General features: G+C 39.5%; 1 protein-coding gene across 3 annotated transcripts in view; it reads left to right on the forward strand.

Annotated features, from left to right (window-relative positions):
* Positions 1 to 23,729, forward strand: part of GSS (glutathione synthetase) — a 36,500-nt gene extending 12,771 nt beyond the window's left edge. For 2 of the 3 annotated variants that reach the window (XM_044447443.1, XM_044447442.1), the window contains exons 2-13: positions 1,492 to 1,651; positions 3,446 to 3,591; positions 9,395 to 9,470; positions 10,445 to 10,584; positions 12,052 to 12,168; positions 13,777 to 13,857; positions 16,564 to 16,641; positions 17,320 to 17,386; positions 18,257 to 18,451; positions 19,228 to 19,309; positions 21,205 to 21,394; positions 22,446 to 23,729. In XM_044447443.1, the coding sequence (XP_044303378.1) occupies positions 1,523 to 1,651; positions 3,446 to 3,591; positions 9,395 to 9,470; positions 10,445 to 10,584; positions 12,052 to 12,168; positions 13,777 to 13,857; positions 16,564 to 16,641; positions 17,320 to 17,386; positions 18,257 to 18,451; positions 19,228 to 19,309; positions 21,205 to 21,394; positions 22,446 to 22,569 (1,425 nt within the window). In that variant the 5' untranslated portion in view covers positions 1,492 to 1,522 and the 3' untranslated portion in view covers positions 22,570 to 23,729. The remainder of the gene's footprint in view (positions 1 to 1,491; positions 1,652 to 3,445; positions 3,592 to 9,394; positions 9,471 to 10,444; positions 10,585 to 12,051; positions 12,169 to 13,776; positions 13,858 to 16,563; positions 16,642 to 17,319; positions 17,387 to 18,256; positions 18,452 to 19,227; positions 19,310 to 21,204; positions 21,395 to 22,445) is intronic. The other variant, XM_044447444.1, reaches the window with a different exon arrangement.
* Positions 23,730 to 24,569: the final 840 nt, after the last annotated feature.

Raw genomic sequence — 24,569 nt, forward strand, 5'->3', positions numbered from 1 at the left:
TGTGCACCAGGGTAGGGTTAGGGTTGGAAAAAGGAGGTGTCCTGGCATGATTTTGATGCTTGGAATGCGTTCAGAATGGGCAGAGGTGCTGAGCAGGGCAGAAATAGCTAGTGCAGGAACACTTCTTCGAAATTGCCCTATTATTATTGGAACTGAAGTCCTATATTAGGGTTAGGGGTGTACACCAGGTTAGGGTTAGGGTTGGAAAAGCGTGGTGTCCTGGCATTATCTCGATGCTTGGAAAGCGTTTAGAATGGGCAAAAATGCTGAGCAGGGCAGAAAAAGCTACTGCGGGAACACTTTTCCAAAGTTGCCCTATTATCTGTGGAACTGGAGTCATATATTAGGGTTAGGGGTGTGCACCAGGTTAGGATTAGGGTCCGAAAAACGAGGTGTCCTGGCAGGATCTCGATGCTTGGAACGTGTTTAGAATGGGCAGAGATGCTGAGCAGGGCAGAAAAAGCTACTGAAGGAACACTTTTCCAAAGTTGCCCTATTATCAGTGCAACTGGAGCTCTATATTAGGGTTAGGGGTGTACACCAGGTTAGGGTTAGGGTTGGAATAACGATGTGTCCTGGCATGATCTCTATGCTTGGAACGTGTTTAGAATGGGCAAAAATGCTGAGCAGGGCAGAAATAGCTAGTGCAGGAACACTTTTTCAAAATTGCCCTAATATCAGTGGAACTGGAGTCCTATATTAGGGTTAGGGGTGTGCACTAGGTTAGGGTTATGGTTGGAAAAACAAGGTGTCCTGGCATGATCTCGATGCTTGGAATGTGTTTAGAATGGGTAGAGATCCTGAGCAGGGCATAAAAACTAATGCAGGATCACTTGGTTTGGTGCTTGGTGCTTGGAGTATGTTTACAGGTTGCAGAAATGCTGAGCAGTGCAGAAAAAGCTACTGAAAGAAGGCTTTTTCAAAATTGCTCCCTATATTAGGGTAAGGGGTGTGCTCCGGGGTTGGCTTAGGGTTGGAAGACATTGGTGTCCTGGCATTTTTTCGATGCTTGGAATGTTTTTAGAATGGGCAGAGATGATGAACAGGGCAGAAAAAGCTACTGAAGGAAAAGTTTTTCAAAATTGCCCCCTTTTTTGTGGATACTTTACCTTATGTTAGGGTTAGGGCTGTGCCCCATAGAAGGGTTGGAAAAACGAGGTGTTCTTTCATGATCTCAATGCTTGGAAAGTGTTTGGAATGGGCAGAGATGAGCAGTTCAGAAAAAGCTACTGAAGGAAGGCTTTTTCTAAATCACCCTATTTGCTTGGACTTGCTGTGAGTCGTTTCTTCTAAACTAATACAGCAGTTTTCTGTTTTTATTTTTGTTTTGGCCTTTTGAGATTAATATGTTAATGTGTTATGATTTGATGTTTTACATGTTTATTTCTGCATCCTACTTTTATTCTGTAGACTGCCTTTTAAGAGTTATGTCTAAAAAGTAGCCTATAAATGCTTTCAGTAACTAAATATGCTTTTTATTATTGTTTTCAGCCTTGTTGTGACTACTTCCTTAGTCTTTGCAATGACTGCCCTTTGGAAAGATATTTTGCATAATATCCAGCTCATTAAGTACGTGGCCCCAGTTGCAGTGGATGCAGCACTACTTGAAGGTGTTCTTATGCGGACCAAAGATGATCCCAATGCATCTGATGTAAGATCAAAACTCTACTTTATGAGATAATAACTTTTCAACTGAAACACATATTTAGCCACGTATAGCCTTACGAAAGCTGGAAAGAAAGTAGGTCTGCACTCAGTAAAAAGTCAGAAGTGAGAACAAACTGGAATATTGTGTGAAAGCTGGGGTTTCATCCAGGCCAGGCTATGTTTAGGTGGCCTTAATCAGACTTGGTAGCATTCCAGAATTACATTGTTTCAGAAACACTGTTTTTTGTTTTTGTTTTTGTCTTTTTGTTTTGTTTTTGCTGCCTTCTATAACCCTTCAATCTTTATCAATTAAAAACCTATTATTGCTTGTATTTTGGGGTAATTTTGTCATCCTAGACAAAAGTGCCTCAGGCAAGGCAAATGATACATATGAAATGCCTTTGTTTGACTGAATGTTTTCCCTGAGAGGTTTGGTTTGAATCAGCATAAGAATGGATTTCAGGTTTCAGCTAGTACAGGTAATTAAGATTTAACCTTTCCTGCGTAAGTGCCTAACTATCGAGTCTGCATAACAATGCTGGGCATATTGACCTTCAAACAGCATAGCTATACTTTGCCTGCAAACCTCAAGTCAGCATAAAGGTGTTTTCTCTCAAAGGAGTGCTTTTGGTGCTTTTTTGCTAGAAGTTTAACTTCCAGCCTTTTACTTTCATAAAGACTAAAATGGCCTATAGTTCACCCTTTTGTGCTTCAAAATGTGTCCTTTCTTTGGAGTCACACACTCTGCAGGCCTGTTCTTATGCAAATTTAGAATTTCAGGTATGTTTGGGTTTATAGAAAGAAAACAATAAAAGATAGGAAGCTGAAATTTGGTGACAATTTTTACTATTCCTAATTTGAGTAGGGCATTGAAGGAATAGATGGTAGACCTATTTATATGTAAGCTGCATAATAAAATGTAAAACTGGGGTCATCCAGGTACCCCACAATGCAGGATGAAGGCAAAATGTGCCCAAGAGTGCTAACAGCAATACATGTTCTAATTAAATTAATATGAAACCATCTAATATCAAATAAAAGGACATAAAATGGTAAAAAGTAATCAGTTAAAACATTATTAATAAAAGTACAGGTTAAAAGATTTTTAAGTTAGCCATTAATTAGAGGACCCATTTTTATCAGTAAAAATGACCCATTCTGTTTTTCGCTGAAGCATCATAGCACATGAGCATGACTTCCTGGCAAAAGCGAGTAGTGAAAGGTTAGTGTGAACTGACAGGGCATGCAAGGAGATGGTGGCTGGCTCACTGCATGTACCATTTAGTTCACATTAATCATGCTCTACATTCCAGTGTATGCAATTCGTGTAGATAAACTGAGGGTTGTTTGTCCCTCACTGTCGCTCCTTTATAATTTCTGTGCTGATTTTCTCATGCTTCTTGCACACATGTATGGAACTGTCCACATTTGCTTCCAAGACATGACCATTTACTAATGTTCATCTCTTGTTCATGGTAACCTTTATTTTCTATCTGAACATGACTGCATGAGGAAATTCACATGGGGATGGCTGACATCTGTGTGTATGGGCAACAAGGTTTGCACTAGCTATTTCTCCACATGAGTAGTGCAGCATGTTTGGAAATCTTTTATTTTCATTTCATTCATCCTCTCATAGTGGCTTATGTCACAATGGGAGATACTGCTTTCCTCCAGTCCTTTCCTTCTCAAGGTGCAGTTTCTGCATATATAGTTCCACTCTAATGTTGTTTTGTTGCCTTCCCTAAATTTTTAAAACAGCTTAGCCTGATATTCATTGTTGCACATTTATTGATAGGTAGTGAATTATGCTCCCTTTACACTACTCCCATCTGCAGTCCCAAGCAGTCTGCTTGAACAAGCCTATTCAGTTCAGCAAGATTTTAACCTGCTGGTAGACAAAGTTAGCCAAGATACGGAATTCCTGGAGCAGACTCTCGCCAGGTATGTTGGGTTATTTAAAAAGTGTTTTGACTTAAGACTTAAAATATACTATGGTTGTATATTTTGTTTGTTTATTTCATTTTTTAATGGTAAAAAGCTATGAAGCATGCATTGCTGTGGCAAGGTAAAATCATTAGAAGTCTTGCAAATAGCCCTTCAGATTGCTATTATAAGTGAATTGTTTTGTCATGTATAGATAGTCTGGGTCATCCCTGTGGGGTTATTTTTTCTAAGCATCCTAAGCAGAGGACCCATAGGCTGTTCTACCATTGTTGCAGCATTGTCAAACCAAAATGTCATGACTCACTATGAATGAGCCCCAACAGCTAACAACTCTTGGCAAGCAGTGGTTCAAAAGTAGACCTTTCCATCTGCCAACGTGAATCTGCCCCATGTTCTGGGCTTGAGCTGTCTCCACAAAGTGGAAGCAAGAGCTGGAAATACCCAGTCAGCTCTCCTGTCCTTCCTGTCATGCTTCAGGACAGCCCTCTGCATGTTGTCATAGCTCAGAATGTCAACTGACCCTCTTTTGCTTCAGGGAGTGAGCACAGCCTGCACTAGGAGGGCAGAGCAAGGAAAAATATTCTTTATCCTTGAAGCTTAATAGGGTCAATTTCCAGCCTCAGTTGGGTCAATATACTGGGGACTACCTACTGCAATGGGGCAGCAGGTAGCCCCCTGCATATTGTCCCATCTGAGACTGGAAGTTAACACCGGTGCACTTCAGGGCATGAGCCCAGTCTCTAACGGCCACAGTAAGCTGAAATCAGCTTGAGAGCATGGATATCAGACAGGAGAGTCATTCCTCCTCATTGTGTCCCCTGGGAAGGAGGGAGGGAGGAAGCAAAGTGTTCCTGATGAGCCCAGTTGTTTGTCAGGCACATCATGGATTCTTCACAAAACAACCAACCTACTTCAGCTTATTGTCAGGGTGGGTTGGCATGTTGTGCAAACATAGCCTTTGTGTCAGTTTGACAAGGGAATTGCTCTTCTTAACAGTGCAGTATATTATAAACTCTATAAATTAACAATATGTGTTTATTGGCTTGTTATGGATAAGACCAATGACAAAACCAGAAAATGCTATGACTTTCATTTGCTAGAAGGTTTAAGCAAAACTAGATATGATGTTAATTGACTGAGAAAATTAACAGATATGTTTTTAAAATTGTGAGACTTGTCACAAGGATGCAAACAGGATTGTTCTGTGGTGAACAGGGAGGCAGTTTTCATACCCCTGCATTCTACTCCGGTCTTGATTATGTCTCTGTCTCTGTGTCTCTCTCAAACACATTTCTTAAATCTACTTTTAGACTTGAAAGGAAAGGCTCTTTTGATGCCAGAAAGTTAGAAAAAATAGTCTAGTGAGTGCTAATATTTTGATAGTGCAGGATACAAGTTGTGAACTAGCCAAAATGCTTTGGTTATTGGGCAGTATAGAAATTCAATAAATAAAAGCACAAATATTCAAATATATGATCAGTCAAGACCTTTCCTTAGATGTTTAATAATGAACAGCGATGTTCTACATATTTAAAAAAAGGAGTCGACAGAATAGGCAGAAAATACTGCATATTCCAGCGTTTCTGGATTACAGAGATCATTCCTTATTACATATGCATCAATTGGTGAAAAGCAGAATTGGACGATATTGTCTTTTCTACCTTGAAATGTTTTATACGAAGAATTTATTAACTTTTATTGAAACTGAACACATGATCATTATATTTCTAGCTTTTCTGTCTGCTGTGAGGAGACATTATGGGCTTACTCTTCTGGCTACCTAGCACAGGCAAAGAACTTTGACCAGGCTTTTTGCTTTGGTCCTGACCGCTGTGATTCTTCCCAACCAGAACAATCCTTGCCTCCACCTCAGTAATAGCTTGTTCTAGTTTCTTTTCAACAAACTGTCTATCTCTTACGACAGTGTCGTATTATATTCTTTTTTTCCTGTTCTTTATCTCTACAAGCCTTTGAATCTCTTCTCTCCTTTTCTAGTTTTTCTGTTCTCTGCATTTAAAAATAGCATTATCATTCCTTTCTCTTGACCTTTACTACTTTTGCTACACAATGACTCCAACAAAACAGAAGAAATCTGGAAAAGAAAAAGACAGCTCAGTAATTCATATTGGAGCTTTCTAGATCCAGCTGAGAAAGCACTTCCCCACTTACATCAGAAAAAAGGTAAATAATCTGGAGTTGGCTGAACTGGTGATCTGAATTGGCATAATGCATTGTTTAAGACACTCAGCTCTCTACTGAAGATGCCCACTGTAAGACTGAAAGGGTTTTAGTTATACACTGTTCAGATTTAGAATCTTAGCGTGTTAAGCAGCAACATAGTTAGAAGAGGAATAGTCTGGTTTGGGTGTAACTCAGTTCAATAAGGATGATCCCCTCCAAATCTCTCCAAAGATAGGGCGTGTTTAAATATTAATTCCTTCTCTCAAGAACCAGCCAAACCTCCTTGTAAAAGGAATGCCTTGTTTCCAGAGGTGAAGGCAGCTAATCATGAGGTCACCTTTCCTTTTTCTTTTGAAAAACTGGTTAAAGGCGAATGAAAAGTCCCTATATACAGTAGAAAGACCTCCAACCTCACACAAAGGTATTCTTTACCAGGGATAGTTATGGAAGAACTTAAGGTGCCCTTGCTTGATTTTCCTTCGTTAGTCTTATTCTCAGGAGCCATTAGTTCTAAGGATGAAGACATCACTCTTATACAAAGTAGTGAAAAGCAGATTGAAGCAGTTAACTGCCCAGAACCATTCTGCTCTTGGGCAGTCTAGAAATTTAGTAAATAAATAAAGCCCATGTTACTGCTTTTCTCCATGGTATCTTTTCTTTTCTAGAACTAACTTCTAGAAGATCTTCTTAACAATAAGGAGTTGGATAATTTCACCCTACTTAGGAATTTATTAAAACTCCATAAAGCTTACACTTTTATACTATATATTACACAGGATTCTATTATTTTGTGTTATATTCTGTTGGTGTAACAGTTGTGCCCAAGTGTTCACTCTAGTTAAACACAGCCATGTGCATGCTTGATCCAAAGAAAACCTAGCCACCATTCCCTTTGTATGGCTCCACTATTTGGAAAAAAGTCTTCTAAGACTATCTCTATCTACAAATAAGAAGAAGGCTCTGCCCACTTTTTCAAAGAAAGATGAAAGAAAATTTAATAGGGGCCCTTATTTGTATACCTTCAGGTCCCCATTCAACCTTTCCTTTAGCCTTAAAGCTGTAAGTTCTCACAGTCTACCCATGGCAAACCAGATACAAACCTTTATGGGTGACAGGGCAGAGCTTATTACTGCTAGTGTTCAAAGACTACTCTCCAACAGTTCTGACTCTCTTCCTGCCTGTGTGGCATGAAGGCTATGCACCTCCTTCACACATGCTAACAGACAGCACCAGACGTCTGATTCTAAACACTACTCAACATGGATATTTTTATATCTTGTTAATGCACTCCCAGAAGTAGGTTTCTTCCTTCTGTTTCTTGCAGATCTGACCACAAGCAATAACATATGCCAATGGTAAATGCACGCCTCCAAGAGATAGGGACCATAGAACCTCTCTTTTCCCAATGGGGGAACCATCAAGAAGGTCCTGCACTGGTGAATTTCCTATCTTCAACATACTGTTATGGAGTATATGTGTTCCCATAGCTGTACAGTACAGGTGATCTTTTGCTTACTTGAGTAGCACTACCAATACAGGGCAATACTCTTCACCTGGCATTGGTACCAAAAATCTTCTCCAAGCACATGCTGGTGGTGGTAACTTACTTCCAGTTCAAGGTCATTCACATCTACACACATCTAGACTGCCTTTCTCTGAGTTATCAATAACTGATAAATGTCTATTTGGATCTACATATCCTAGTGTCCTGTCTCTAGGACATGGGCTCTTCTTAGCATTCCAAAAGAACTACTTTAAACTCTTCTAATCCGTAATTCACTTGGAAGTAATTCCAGACACATCTGAGGGCAGAATACATTTAGTTCCAGACAGAATTGCCAGGTAGCAAAGTCCTTCCTTCAAACACACTCTTGCAGATCCTTTCTTATACAACTTTTAACACAACCCCTTATATCTCATGATTTCCTATTTAATGATTCTGTCATGGAGCAGATTACTCTCCATTCACTTTTGGTGACTACTCTTTGGAGTCGTCTTCCCATTTCAAACCAGACTTATTTCCAGGTAATACATAAGGATCACTATACATCACTCAGCCAGAATATACCCTGTAAGGCCACTGAGTCCAGCTTCCTGCTCCACTTCCACATGTGGTCACCCATCTGGCTGCAGGGCCATGCCTTTCCAGCTTAGTAAAAGTGACTTGACATACTAGCTTGATATATAGCTATGCAAGCAGGCTTACAACAGGGTCTTCCTCAAACTTAAATTTCATCTGATTCGGAGCCCTCCCTGTCTGTGGGAATAGTAGCTTTTGAATCTCTCTTCACACCAGATGGGAATAGAAAGTTGCATACTTACTGTGAATTTCAATTCCAATTCAGCACATGAGAGATAATACATATTACATCCTGTAGCAGACTGAGCAATCTTCCTATGTTTTTTCTAAAGGGAGTGTGCCAAAATAATTTTGTATTCTGGCTTTGCAGTTGCCTCTGTGTATTCTTCCTTCTTTGTTTCTGGTTTCTCAATCACTACTCCGTTCAGCTAGAAAAGTATTGGCTGGAAGGAGCCACAGAGGCCAGGATCAAACCAAAAAGCCTGATCACTTGTGCCTGGCCTGGCCTGGGCAGTGGGAGGAGTTGACCCATGAAGGATGTCTCTGTGCACCAAATGGGAATGGAACTTCATGGTATGTACCCAGTTTTCCATTCTCCAGTAAAACTGATTCAGCAGTCCTTCCCCGTAGAATTACACAGTATGAGAATATTAATGTTAGAGAAAGTAAATTGAAAGTATAATTTGTAGGAAAGTGTTTACTGTTACTAGATAGAATAATCTTTATAAAATACACTGAAGTGTTTTTAGCACTCCATGCCTGATATACATTACAGTAGGCTGGATATATGGAATGCTATTGCTTATGAGTTGGGAGTATGGCAGTGAGGAGAGATCATCTTCAAATTTCCTTTTTCCTCTTGAAAAGTTGCACCAGAGTCTCCTTCCCACAGGAATTCTCTGCTGGATCTCATTCTTTCCATGAATAGAAGGAGTACTTCCATTTGTAGAAGGAGAGGCCTAGACTAATCCTGTTTGTATGCTGCTGAATATACCATTTATTCTATATGATATGCATTATATAATCTGGACTTAAACATTTTTGGTGGACTTGTAGAAAAGTTTCAGTATTTCCAGTCACCCAAGCATGGTACTTCTTGGAGATTTTAATCATAACAAAGGTTTAACAAAGCTGGAACTTAAGGATTTTGTGTCCTGACCTAGAATGTTGCTTTTCAATGGAAATGACATGATTGTACCATGTGCTGACAAAATCAACCTGTTCCAGGTAAGTTTTAAAAAGTGTGCAACAGGGCAATATTTGCAAAAATGGAATTCATTTATGCTATACTTGAATACTAACAAGAAAAAATTGAACTGTCTATTTTTCCTTTTGTACTGGAAAAATTATATAATCAGATACCAGCTTTGTGTATAATGGTATACATATTAAACATCAGGTTACTGACGAGGACACAGCACTGAGGCTTGGCAAGAAGTATTAGTTAAAATGATTTTCTAACTGTTCTGGCAACTGTCTTGTCACTGCAACATCAAATCCTTGTGCAATCTTTGTTAATTTCTTTTCTGTTCTTCCTAGTACTGTCAAAGTGGATGACTTTACAGCCCAGCTTTTCAAAATTTACAAGCAAGTTCTGAAAGAAGGAGTGACTCAGGTATTTTATGAGAGCCCTGCTAGTAAACAAGAAAGTATTATTCTAAAACCTATAAGAGTCCTCCCCTGTGTTGATATCTAAATAACTTCTAGTTCATTTATTCTATAGCACCCAGTAACCAAAGTTTTCTGGGTGTTTTACAACAGTTCCTAAACAGGACTGTGATATAATAAAAACATAAAATGTTAATTCATACAGAGTTTAAAACAGTCTTAAAAGTTTAAAACAAGTTAACAAGTAAAACAGAGTGTAATGTAAAATTTATCTATTGAAAATGCCAGATATAGCCTTCCCCCATGAGCCATTAGATAACTGTAGATATCTCAGAATGCCTTAGTACAGAGGGCCAGCTTAACCTGGCACTGGAAGAATGACAGAACTGGGGAGAGGCAGTCTTCTGTTGGAAAGCATTCCACAGCTGGACACCACTACTGAGAAGGCCCTTGCTGCAACCCTTTGAGCCTCCCTCAGAGGTGGCATGTGAGAGAAGTCCTCAGATGTTGAATGTAGTGTATGAGTAGATTGCAGTTGGGAGAAAAAAATTGCAGTTTTTTAATAGAATAATATATTCTGAATTCTTAAAACATTGTCCTGTTGGAAACTGTTTAGCTATTCAGTTCCTTTTAACTATTTTTGCTAGGAATCACTGGAAACATTGACAATACTGTATGGGAGTTATACAGCTATCCAGTAGAGTATTTCTATATGAAGAAAATATAAATTTTCAGTATATAAAATTTTAGTTCATTTAGCAGTTGGCATATTAAATGCTATTGCCATTTAAAGCTGAATCTACAGAAGCACTGGCTTAATGTTTTCTAGGAAGCTGAACTGTGGCCCTGTGAATCCACAGGTGGTTAAGTGTCCAACTCTGGTCAAGAAATAAAATGATAAAATGAACAGTGATGTAGCATATGACCTTTTTTGGGAAATTATGGTTGCTGCAGCTCTTGCTGTCTTCCTGTCTTGTTTAGTCGGTTTTCTTAGGAATCAATCGCTCTGATTACATGTTTGACTATGGTGCAGATGGCTCTCCAGCTCTGAAGCAAATAGAAATAAACACCATTGCTGCTAGTTTTGGAGGCCTCACATCTCGAACTACTGCAGTGCATCGGTAAGGCTTCCAGGAAATTGGGAGACTCCCAGTTTGTTTGTACTTTTCTGCAGAGGAAAATGGTTGCTTACAGAGAGACTCTCACAGACAGTCCTACCTGTTGTTTACTTTGAGTGCCCTAATCTTTAGTCAGAACTCTGTATAATTCTGCTGTCGTAGGAGGGACAAACAGCTATGCAAGATGCTGAAGGCTTGTCCCATACCTACTGAAAATTTTGCTCATTCTCTCCCCTCACTTTTGAGTCTTCAGCTGGCAATGGCCACACACTTTCAACTGTTATTTTAAGTCCTAGTGGAGGTAGACAGAGCAATCCTAAGTGGAAATGGTATGGAGTGCCAAAATGAATCTGCTGCCTCATTCCTCACCCTGCTAGCTTGTATTGAACAATGCAGAAGGTATATAGTGTGGTACTGAAAGGCTGTTGAATTTGATGGTTCTATGTGTTTGTGATGCCATCACTGACAGCAGTGTCCAGGCGCTCAGGAAATTAGCTATTCCAGTTCCAAGCCTGGTATGGATGATTGGCCTAAATTGAGCCCATTTAGAGGAAAAGAGCAGCTTTGACTCTAGCTCCCCCTTGTCCACAAAATGCCTGGTTTGAGGATTTTTCTCCAACTGCCAACAACAGCTCTTAGACTACCCAGGTATAATCGGGCCCTTGGCACTGGTGGAAGCCTCTTCCCCTCCCAAGGCTAGCATCCAACAACATTCTTCTCTACTGATAGAGTGGCAGCATCACAGCATCATAACCATCTCCAGAGAAGATGATAGATTGTACTCCTATTTATGTCTTTATTTGGAAGATTCAAGGATAAATTTCTCCAGATTCTGAATTCTGCCACTGGTACTAATATCTATACTTGTGCATTGTGATCACAGAAGCCACATGGGCTCACCTATAGCATCTTTGAGTTAGCTTTACATAGAGCTTTGAAATCAGTTGCCAAGTGCAGAATGTTTGCTTGTTTATTAGATTGCTATCCTCTCTTTTTCTTACAAAGAACTCAGAGTGGCTTACATAATTCTCTTCCTTCTGTTCTCTGTCTTATCCCCACAACAACAACCCTGTGAGGTAGGTTGAGCTGAGAGCCTGTGACTGGCCCAAAGTCACCCAGTTGGCTTCATGGCTGTGTCGGGACTAGAATCCAGGTCACCTGAGTCCCAGTCCCATGCTCTTAACACTACGCCACACTATCATTTGCAATTCATAGTGTCATGCATTAATGGTACATATATATATATATGCATTGTGGGTTTAACTGAACAATAAATGAGAACAGTAATTTGGCCCTGCTTGCATTTATTTTGCAAGGAAAAGCAATTTTTACAGATGTGCACCATTTTTAAGCAAGCATGTCAAGAATTTCAAGTCATATATTGGTTTTTCAATCTTCATAGTATCTTTTTATTGGCAACTGTGTATTTTGATTTGCTGTGTGACTTCTGTTTGTGCTTCCCAATCACAGGCATGTGTTGAAAGTTTTGGGGAAAACCAAAGAAGCCTCAAAATTACTGACCAATAATCCGTCCAAAGGGATTGCCATGGGTGTTGCAAAAGCTTGGGAACTCTATGGCTCAGACAGGTAAGAGGCCTGCAAGAAGATATATATTTAGAGTTGGGCCCAGTTCTCAAATGTTACAATCTGATCAGATAGAGTCATCTGATTGTGAGGAGGAGGCAGAGATGAGCAGATGACTTTTCAGTTTCAAGGTTACCTAGTAAAGATTCTCAAGTGAGTGAGAACCAGCCTTCCTTGGAAAAGGAGGGAGACATTGCCAAACAGGGAGGGAAGTTGATCAACAGAATTTCCTCGACCCTGTAATGTGGCAACAGATGAAATCAGCAGACCAATTCAGAAGTGTCCAACATTCTTCTGCAATCTAGCCCCCAAGCAGCAGGAGCCACCCTGCAGGTCGAATCAGAATGTTCTCTGAAAGGGAAGGAGGGCTGGTGCCACAGTTTTGTAATCTATTTGAAAGGACTGTGCTTCAAAATCTTGTCCATGTATGCTGGAGAGGACAAGAGCTGGTAAGAGAGCTGCTTATGACAGTATTGTTTGTCTGCATTAAACTCTTCAACATACATTTACCTTATTTGCTGTGAACTACCCTGACAACTTTGGCTATAGGCAGTATAGAAATTAAATAAATAAATACATTTTAGAAGGAGTCATGAAAGATGTATCTATAATAGTTCTCTTTATTGCATTTTTCCTCACTTAATGTTAGTAATTTTATTCATTTTGATTTTTTGTAATTAGCTGGTGCATATCTTTCTATATTATTGTGCGTGCTCTCTCCATGAAAATATCAGTAGGCTTGCTGTGTGTAAATTAGCAAATATTGAGGGACAAATATGTTAGGAATAGTAGGAAGTGGTAGGAATAGGCCAATGAAGAAAAAATTACAAAAGAGTGCATGCAAGTGTTTGTGTGTGTGTGTGTGTATACACACATGGATGCATACTTATGCGCATGCATACATATAGAAAAACAAACTGGGTAATAGAATGTTATGCTTATAAACAAACCCACATGGGAAGCAAAGGTTGAACAATGAAGAGTGTAAAAACCAAGAAAACATTTTTTTTATATTCTGTATTTTTATTAGAATTTCAGTATTCCAAAGATAAATGCTCAGAACACAAAGCTATGCAAGACATTCTAAAATATATCTTCAGTTGAATTACATCATGCCTACTACTTGAGACTATACCAATTCCACTTGTTTTTAAAAGTATTATTCCAAAAAGCGATGCATGTTCACCAGTGTTCTAGTAACTGGAATGTTGATTCTTCTTCTCAGTTGACAGGCAGAGGAATCCTAAACTGATGGTAGTTAGAGTTACAAAGATCTGGCTGGAATCCTGCGTGACTTCTTTCCCATGTTTCACCCCGGCCCAAAAGTGAGCTGAACCAAGATCAAGCCCACAAATACTCAGGAAAGCTAGCAAATCTTCCTTTGTACAAAGTAGGCAATTCCTTCTGCAAAGTATGCAAAGCACACAGGCCACAGAACTCTGCTTGCACAATGGGCACTCAAGCAGCACACGTGCCAGCAGGCACTGCAGAATGCTTGGACTCACTTCCTGCTGGACACCTATACAAACACTCAGCACCTTTTTTCTGAACTGGTAATAGCATGTTTTTGACCATGAGAACTCATGTATTGATGTCAGACTTTCATTTCAGGGCCGTGGTAATGTTTTTGGTTGAAGAGGCTCAGAGGAATATTTTTGACCAACGATGTATAGAAAATGAACTTTGGATGAGGTAACCGAGTCACATAATTAGATCCAATGTTTTATGCAGTGTTATTTAATTATTCATGCTCAGTGATATGCTTTTGGCCGTTCTGAATAATATTTGAACGTTTACATCTGTCTTTGAGAAGCCTTGATACAGTTTGTTGCCTTTTGTAAAATGCTTATGGTGCACTACGAGTATATTCCTTAACTCTCCCATTGAAATTAAAACTGCTTATGGCTACAGACTTGCATGTACTTGGCAGTAATCCTCACAGAACTTGGAGGGACCAACTTCTGAATAGACAAAAATATAAGAGGTTAGGCTGAAGTTTTGGTCTAGCATTCTGATCATGCAGTAGCAAGCCAGTTGACTGTAGGAAGTCAATTAGTAAGACTTGACCACAAGAGTATCTTCCTGCTTGTGTTCTCTAGCATCTGAAATACAGAGGCACATTGTCTCTAGTACTGGCCATCATGACTAGTAGTCATTGTTGGTCCTATCCTGCATGATTTTGTCAAATCTCATTTTAAAGCCACCAGGGCAATAGTGTTCACTTCATCTTGTAGTAGTGAATTACAGTACATTGTTTGATTTTGCACTGTGTGAAGAAGTGCTTCCTGAGTTTCTCAGCAGTTAGCCTCACTGGAGGTTCTCAAAACAGAGGGAAGAATACTTCCTGTTCCTTTTTTATATAATATATAATGATATATCTCTGTCATCTTCCCACTTACCTGCCTTTTTTTTTTTTTTTTTTGAAAGCTAAAATGCCCCAAGTGTTAGAATTTTTCCTCACAGCTGCTTTTTACAATTGGTGCTATTTTGGCCATTTTTCAGTTCTCAGCTGTGGATGCACATGGGCTTTTTAGATGTTTACCAGTTTCACATTTGAGAACTCTCAGATGGGTGCCACTTGGACTTAGTGATTTATCGATAAGCTTTATCGGTAAGGTATAAAACCTCAATATTATTGCTATTTGCTTTCCTGAAAATATTAACTGCAGTATGGCCTATATCATGGGTCCTCAAACTGCGGCCTGCAGACCGCATCCAGCCTGCCATGCCCATTTATCTGGCCCGCCATTAGAGGTTTTGGACTTGCCGCGCGCTTGCTCTTGCAGAGATTGTTTTGGGCTCGCCCAGAGAAAACAATCTCCTTGCGAGCAAGTCAGTGCCGAGCGTGTGCACGCGCCCCCCCACCCCGGCCCTCCCCGGCCTGCGCCCCCTGCCTGCACTGTCTTGGCGGCCCGCGCCCATCGCTGGCACCTTTCAACTGGCTCCCTGTTAAAAAAGTTTGAGGACCCCAGCCTATATTCTCCACAATCCAGTGCACGTTGTCACAAGAAATTAGTTCAGTTTCTCTGCAATCTTCCTGTCCTTCTTCAGTACTCCTTTAAACATCTTTGTCCTCCAATGGTCCAACTGTCTCCCTTGCAGTTGGTCTCAGGTGTTCTTAATTGTATGTTTTTCAAAATCTGTCTTTGCACCTTTGTCTGCTTGCATTTCTTTTGTGCAAGTTGTGTTCTTGTTTGTTTTTCTTCTATACATTCTAGCTAAACTGAATATTACTGTGTCATGATTCTGGCTATGTTGTTCTCTTTTGTATTATGAACTTCTGCGTTGCTGTCAGTGACACATGCTAGTTCATCCTGCTAGGACACCCTTGCTTGGTTTCTCTCAGTTCCAACTCTGGCTTGTCAAAAGAGAAACAAGCCAGAGTACTGGGTTTAGACATAATGCAAAACAACCTGTTCCTGCTAGTAACATCCTATAATGTATTTTTTTTTTTGTCTTCTTAAGCTTAATTCTAAGCTTGAATGGAATGCACATGTACCTTCTTTTATCAAAGTGTTGCATACAATTTCACATCTAAAACATGACTCTCTTTCAATTCAAACATGAATACAATCCTTTTCATGTCTACTTGGAAGTTCCATACAGTTCAGTGGAACTCACTGCCAACTGTGAGTACAGAACTGCAGCCTTTATGTATCACTCAACCTGTAGGAACATTTTTTCTCTTGAAAATCTTGTACTTCAGCACTACTATTATTTAGGAACACTACAGCTTATTTCTACTTTAATTTTATTTGATTTTATATGCCTCCCTTTTTATTTTGATTTTTTGATTTTATATGCCTCCCTTTCAGTCACTCGCTCTCTTAAATTACTGGAAATACAGATTAGATTTGCAGGTCTTTATTTTAAACATAGCTATCCAGTTTTCAGTACAAAAGTTTCGATATAGCTAAGAACAAAATCATTAAAATATACCAAGATAGCTAAATCATTCGAAATGACAATAACATAATGAAGATGAAAGTAAATTATCCATATATAATCTTTACCTGATACCTAAAAGCTAGCCAAGCAGGCAGCAAAATTCCAGCACCACTAAAAATGCCTTATCTCTGGGTGGTAACCACCTAATCTCTGACTGCAGAGGTAGGTCTCTGGCAAGTCTTTCAGAAACTGTAATTTCAGGCTAAATAGGATTCAGTTGATAAAAACCAGCATCTTTAACTGTGTCTCAAAACAAAGTGGAAACCTCTTAATACTGGCATGTTGTGTTCAAACCTCTCTTGTTCAGCTTGTTCAAACCAATGTTCAGTCAACATTTTGAACAAGCTGAATGATCTTAAGGAAAACCCCATTTGCAATGTATGTCCAATTTTACTTGATCGATGATCTCTTTTTTTAAAGTACAATGCATTTTTGTCTCACTTCCTAAAGGAATATCCGTGTAATCCGAAGAAGATTTAAAGATGTTTTTGAAAAAGCATCTTTGGATAGTGACAAGAGATTACATATGTAGGTATTTCTCCACAGATTTGCTTCTTGACTATACTTAGCATAAAATCCTAGCTTAATGGATGGATAGGCAATGTGTGGCTTCAGGGATACTTTCACACTTCTGCCATTTCTGATATTAACATAACGTCAAAAATAAAATATGTTGCCGACTTAGCACCATTCCGTTCCAATGCTTGGGAGTGTTCCTGTGTCGTCCTTGTTTGGAAAACTGTACTCAGGCTGTATTCAAAAATACTGAATCACATTTCTTACAAACACTGTGCTGTCATTAATAAATAAAGCGCATTCAGGTTGTCAAAATACAAAGCGTGCTTCTTGATTTGAAGCTTGTTGCTACCATTAAAGAACATTTCATTCCTAAACTTTCTGCTGCACATTGATATCGTGGGAAGTTGACATAGAATTTACCAAAGAATTAGGGAAAGAAGTTAATATGCATACTCGTAGACAGAAGTTTCATGCAAAGGGAAAACTCATAAATTGTATACGCTTCTAATACTTTTGCAAAGTGTTTTTCAAACTGTAACTACATTTGAAAGTTAATAGCAAAGAATTCATTGTCAGTAAATTGTTACAGTTAATTAATATTTTGAATCTTAACTATGGAGTGCATGAAAGAGAAAGACTGCATGCATAAAAGAATAGAATGTTGATTGCTTATGTTCTTCATTCTAGAGATGGGGAGGAAATTGCGGTGGTGTATTATAGAGAGGGCTATGTGCCAAAGAATTATAACAAACAGGTTGGTACCACAGTCTTTAAACCTTTACTGCAAGTTACTAAGTATCGGTATAGTACATTTATTTATTTAGAACATTTTATGCCACAATTCTATTCCAAATGCAAAACCAAGATCATAAGATCTTATTCTAACAGAATAAGAAGCAGCAAATAAAACCAAACATAAATACATTATATACATTTAAAATTAAATGATCCTAAGCAGACTTCATTCCACCAGTATTAATAGATTGAAAATTCCTCAGTATTTTCAATCTATTCAGAATTCCCATGGCAAATTGTTATGTGAAGCACCAATCTGGTACAGACTGATTTCTAGCTGGCATTGATAAAATATGATGAAGAGGTTTACTGTTGAAAATTTACTTCTAGAGTTTAAGAGTTTTAGCTGACTTGCAGCATGCAGGCTGTCAGTGAGTGAACACGAGTGATGTGATATTGTGCATTCAATTCATACTATAGAAGGTATCCAGAAAATTTTGCTATTTTTCCTTCTGTATTGAATTAGGCAAGAGTAGCATGCATTTCAGATATTTCATGTTATCCCCCCATTCTACTCTTCCAAACAATTATGGAGAGAGGTACCTGGTCTGCATTGCCAGTCTTGGCTTCCCCATTGTGATCTTGGTGACACTTCATGGGGTGATGCTCTGAAGAACTTTGGAAAGGGACTGTAGGGCTTGCCACCACAAGAGCAATGCTAAGAAATTGCTACGTGTGAGCAAAAGATAGCACTTTGAATCACATCCAGTGTCAATTTACGTATTAGTATTTGTCAATTATACAACAGTCATGTTGTAACATATATTATTTAGGATTTTACATGCAAAGGAATGTAGACTGAGATTATCTCTTTTGTGTTTATCCAAAGAACTGGGAAGCACGCTTGTTGCTGGAAACATCTAGAGCAGTTAAGTGCCCTGATATTGCCACACAGCTTGCTGGAACCAAAAAAGTTCAGCAGGAGTTGAGCCGCCCAGGAACACTGGAAAGATTTTTCCCAAATAAACCAGAAGCAGTGGCTCGATTAAGAGCAACATTCACTGGCCTCTATTCTCTGGATATGGTAAGTAGCAATGCATTGTTGGAAATAGATACTGCCTTGTACTTCATGTATATGAAGATGCAGTGCCAGAAGGCACTCTTTTCAGTGTATAGTAAAATTTACTATTTTAATGTCTTTCTGTGTATAGTGAAAGTTTTAACTTATTTTTATTACACAGTAGAATTTTATTAGAAGCCAAAGCTAAAAATTTCTTGTGATGATAATAAATACTCCTTTAAGAACATAAGAAAAGGCCTGTTGGATCAGACTAAAGGTCCATCTAGTCCAGCACCCTGTACACAAAGTGGCAAACCAGCTGCCCATAGAATCCCTCAAGCAGGACGGGTACAAGGCCTCCTATCCAAGCTCCTAAGCAACTGCTCTGTGCAGGCATGCCACCTCTGGTAAAGGAGGTAGCACACAGCCAGCAAGGCTAATAGCCACTGATAGCCTCATCAATCTGTCCAATCCCTGGCAGCAGATTGCCAGACATCACCACTTCCCTTGACAGTGAATTCAATAGTTTAACTATATGCTGTATGAAGTACTTCCTTTTATCTGTCCTAAAGTTCCCACCTGTCAGCTTCAAGGGAAGAGCCCAGGTTTGAGTGTTAGGGGCGAGGGAGAAAAATGTCTCCCACTCTACTTTCTCCACAGCATGCATTATTGTAAACACCGCTATCATGTCTCCCCTTGCTTGCCCTTTTAAGAAGATGAACCGTCCCAGTTGTTGTCGCCACTTCTCATATGGGAACTGTTTGTGTCCCCTTATCATTTTTGCTGCCTTTTTCCTGCAGGATGAAGAAGGTGATAAGATGATTGCCATGGCTATTGCTGATCCAGATCGGTTTGTGTTAAAACCACAACGGGAGGGAGGAGGTAAATGGTTCTGTTCATATATCATGGACTCAATAATCTGACCGAAATATCAGGACTGTTGGCTAGAAAGTGGCTACTTGTAATCCAGGCATGTTCATATGATCATTCTTTTTATTTATTGTGTCAGAATAGATATGATTTATTAGCTACAGGAATAGTATGCATACATAACTGAGCATTCCGAATAAAATGTATGTCTACTTGTGAGTAAGGTACACACAATTCCACTGATAAGACTGTTGTAGGAGCATTATGCTTCCAAGTATATTGTAGTTCCAGAAGTATTTTTGTAAGCAGGGCTGCAATCCTAAACATACTTACTTCTGAGGAAGCTGCAGTGAGCACTGTTGAACTCACTTCTGAAAGAGCATGTGTAGGATCATGCTTGAAGTGTGATTGGACTATGGGGTGTCCTTGGACTTTGTCCAGAGCTACAAGCAAGGAGGGCAAGTTTAAAATGTAATCTCTCGGAAACATGCATTATTTGGCAGCATAATTAATGCTGGACGGAAAAGAGTTAGGAGTATCTAGCTGTTTTATCCACCCCACTGAAGAAAAAGTATGGGAAAATACATTATAAGTAGATCAGAGGTGGCCAATGGGTGCCCCTACAGATGTTTTGGCTACAACCCTCATCAGCCCACAGCCAGCACAGCTGATGCTGAGAGGTAGTAAGAAATTTTAAGCAAAAATAACTGGAGGGCCATGAGTCATGTTTGGAGGCTTCTTATGTTCTCTACATATTGCCCAGTAATCACAATTTTCCTCAGGTTTTATGCTTCCAGACTCTTAATTTGTGGGAATCTTGCTTAGAATCATTGGAATCTTAAGTATTACCATAATATAATAAAAATAAAGCCTGCAACAGTGGTGGACATGAATTTGGGTGACTTTCAAATGATAGATAAAGCTATCAATGCCTACTGGCTCTGATGTATATCTCCAGTATCAGAGGCAGAATGGTGAACATGAGAGAACAATGCTATTGCATTCATGGCCACCTTGTGGATTTTCCATGGGTAACTAGTTAGTTGGTCATTGTGTGTACAGAATGCTGGAATCTTAGGTCTGATGTGATTTTTTAAATATATTTTTGCATAACCAGGAGTTTAAACAGAACATTGGAGAATTTTAGTTATTCCACAATTAGTGCTTAGGTTCTGTGGCCCATTAAAATGCACAATAACATGATAGTATTGCACTACTAAAGTGTTAGTGTAACACAGGGGTCCTCAAACTTTTCCAACAGGGGATCAGTTGAAAGGTGCCCGCGGTGGGCACGAGCCACCAAAGTGGTGCCAGTGGGAGGGGGTGGGGGGGGCGCACGCACGAGGCAGGGACGGGGGGGCACGTGGGGCGAGGCACCCACTTGCTCAATCAGAGATTATTTTCTCTGAGCAAGTCCAAAACAATCTTCCCACAAGCAAACTGCGTGCCCACACGCGTACGTGGCAAGTGCAAAACCTCTGAGGCGGGCCGGTTAAATGGGCATGGTGGGCCGGATCCGGCCCGCAGTCCATAGTTTGAGGACTCATGGTGTAACATGTACTTTTTGGTAGAGGAACAGTTTTGCTATAATTTGACATGTCACCTTTTCTAAATCCTGAGCATTGTGACTATTGCACAAATGCTTCATACACTGTAGAATTCAAGGGAAAATGCTGAGTTTGGCCAGGTTGCAATCACAGAACTATAGGCAACTGTTAACTGGACAGGAAAATTATTCTATATCTGGATAAGCTCCTTGATATCAGATGAGACTTCTAACCTGATACTGCTTCTCTAATTAAAACTTGTCTTTTCCCCTTCATGTTCTGTACTGGTTGGGGTCTCTGAGGGCCAGGCATCTTACTTTAGGTGACTTGAATTAATTTTAATTTCTTCTGTATTGGCAGGGAACAATCTTTATGGTGATGAGCTCAAGCAGGTATTGGAGAAAATTAAAGACAGTCCTGAGAGGACCTCCTACATTCTTATGGATAAGATAAAGTCTCTCCCTGCACTGAACTACTTACTGAGGGCTCATAGTCCACTGAAACTATCAGAATGTGTGTCTGAATTAGGTATCTTTGGAGTCTATGTCAGGTGAGTAATGGACTTTATTTGCAACAGGTATTTGCACAAAATTCTTGCACTTCAAAAGAATGTTTAATAAGTAGTAAATCAGTGTCAGCACCTCTACTGTGCCACTTTCGTGATCCCCAAAAAAATTCTATGGGGAAAAAGCCATGGAAAATTCAAAAGGCTTTGAATAAAGTCACAAAGGGGGACATTGGGCTAGTGAGGGTCACTGCACCATGCTTCTTGGACATCACTGGAGCAGCTGCCACTGACTGTGGCCAAAGCAAGCTCTGCAAGAGTGGCAAGAAGTTTTTGCTGTTCTTCTTGGAGTGCCTTGCTCACACATCCTGTAACAGGATCAGTCACCCTCGTTTGGGTGGCATGGCAACCAGTTGTGGGTAAATCTACTCCTGGAACACACCATTGGAAGGGAGGATGCTTGTCACTACAGAGTAGACAAGCTACTCTGTGGGAAGCAGTTCAGATTTCAATGAGACAACCTGCTGTAGCTATTTATCAGGGGTAAGTTGTTGTGCCACACATACTAAGGCAGAGGTATGTTTCCACTCTGGGCAGCAGATATTTTGTTTACAGGGTGGCTTATCCCAAGTCATTTTGTAATTGCAGAGCTCTGGAGAAAAAGTGCCAAGCTAACAGATAACTTTGCTGATTCTGCTTTAGCCTTTCATACATAGGGGCTCATCATTTATACACAAGCATATAACTGAGGTGCTCTAACTAACACTGTGTTTAAGCATCTTTTTAAATTACATTAATGAAACTACTCAAAATTAAATATATTCTGTATCATCAGGAAAACCATCCCACAGCGACAATCTTCAGTGAAATGCAGCAGCAAAGCTAATTTCTGTGTCGGTGAAGACTACAGACATTTCTCTCTTGTTCCAGCAGAAGTGTTTGTAGCAGTAATGCATAAGAGTAGTGAAATGCTAGGGCCTACAATGTGACTTAGGACAAGCCTATGTATGATTGTAGCTTTTTTTGCAAAATTGTGAAGTAGAGTTAAACCATCTTGTAAGTTGTTCCAATATTCATTTCTCTCTTTTCCTTGTAGACAAGGTCAAGATCTTGTGGTGAACAAACATGTTGGTCACCTTTTGCGAACAAAAGCTGTAGAGCATGCAGATGGTGGAGTAGCAGCTGGAGTAGCTGTTCTGGATACTCCCTATGTGATATGAAAATGAATTACCTCCTCAACAACATCCTCCTCTTCACTGTGCTCAATGTGGAAAATGATCTTCTAGGGCATGATTGCCAAAAGACAGACTTGATAATCAGATCTTCAGTTCTTCTCCTATATTCAACCCCAGGATACAAAGACACAGAGCTACACTGATTTCCTAGCCTCAGCTAATACTGGATTCCAACTTGACTTCATTGACAACTTCTTCCTATATGAAGTACCTTTGTCAAGCACGTCTCTCATAGACTTAGCATCCTTTTACTATACTGTGGCCATGGACAACGTATTGATGTTCTGATAAGTCATATGTTAAATTAGCACTGGACAAGTGGCTAGAGATAGATCTTCAAGCACCTGATAGCAGACGAGAATAATATCTTGACAACACCTACATTTTTTCAAGGTGCATTTTGTACACTTGGAGGAGTAGTGGGAGAATTCTTCCTGGACTGTGTTGAAAAGTGGTTGAAGACTAGTGTGTTCTGTCTTGTGCTACTCTGCTGATTAACTAGTGTCCTGATAGTAAACAACACTTTAAAAAACCTGAAATATATAGTATGATTAGAAACAAAAGTCGTAAAGTTAGAAACTCAGTATACAGCCAGATAATCTTTAAAAGGAAAAGTTATTCATATTAATTTTCAAACATTTGGAAACAGACGCTTGAGGGTCATCCCAGTGCCCTACATTTTTATTGCACATAAGCCTGGAACCATGGGAGCTTACATGGTTCCTGTGCATGGGAACAAGGGGTGGTGATGGTGGTCTCTACTTGCCGTCTGGCTATGTATTTTATCTAGGCAGCCATTTTGGCCATCTAGTTATAGCACCAGGAAGGGGGTGCTTCTATCCTCCCTGCCCTCTCCAGGCCAAGTTGTGACCTTTGTAGGGAATCATCCTGTACAGTTCTTTCCACGAGAGCTGCAAGGAGGCAGGGTGAAAGCTTGGCCTTTGGAGTCCCAGTTCTAAGGTTACAGGAGCTCAGAACTGGACTCTAAATAATCATATGGTTAGGCTTGCATCCTGATTTGTTTTGGGAAGTGAAAAAAACAGCAAGAAAATATTCTTCTGTATCAAGCCATGTGTCATTTTAAGAAAATTTAATTTTTAAAAACTGACCTTCTGTGTCATTACTACATGACTTTTAAAGATGAACTTCAGTTGAATGAGAGTGATTTATTTTTCTGAACAACTACATCTCACGCTCTTAAATCATGCATAAATATATGATCACATACATAGGAAGCCTACCATTAGAGAAGAGGCTTAGAGAATTAATGCAGCTTCATTGAGAAAACAAGGTAAGAACCAACAGAAACATTATTCATGCCAAAACACCTTTCTTCAATAGTTTAAATGAGTTTTCTAACTAAAATGCCTTGAAACTTAATGGAAAACTCTTTTGAAAAGGTACAGTACAGTGCTTTGTTGTTTTTCTTCCTACAGGCACATAATGTGTTGCCTGGACAGCTACAGTAGCAGATGGGTGTTTCTCAGCTTTCAGTGAGTTTCACATGTTAAACTATTTAGAAACCAAGTCATTCTAAAGCTGCATAAACACTGCCATAACACCTGCTGCATGTTAAGTCCTGTACTGTTTACACAGCAGAAGCCATTTTGTAACATTGCTTTAAACTCAGATTAGCAGAACATGAAATTGCTATTTGTTATTAAAACCAGCAGATGGCCTCAGCTAACTGTAACCTTCATGCAAGATGGAAGCAGAATACTCCAACCATGACAAGGAATGAGTAAAATTAGAGAGTCAAAGCCACCTCAAGTTGACAAAAACTTGGTCCAGAAATAGGCCTCTCTTCCATAATTCATAAAGATACTACATGCATTTATATGCTTTACTACAGCTATTTTCTTAAATTTGGGTAAGGGCTACAATTCTTTATGAGACCAATCTCTGTTGGATTCTGTAGCTGTTATTTCTGTCTTCTCTAGCAAATAAATAAGAGGCAAATAATGAAAATACTAAGCTAGAATCCT

Source organism: Varanus komodoensis, unplaced genomic scaffold (assembly GCF_004798865.1).
Source record: "Varanus komodoensis strain SLA01 unplaced genomic scaffold, ASM479886v1 scaffold52, whole genome shotgun sequence".
Classification (NCBI taxonomy): domain Eukaryota; kingdom Metazoa; phylum Chordata; class Lepidosauria; order Squamata; family Varanidae; genus Varanus; species Varanus komodoensis.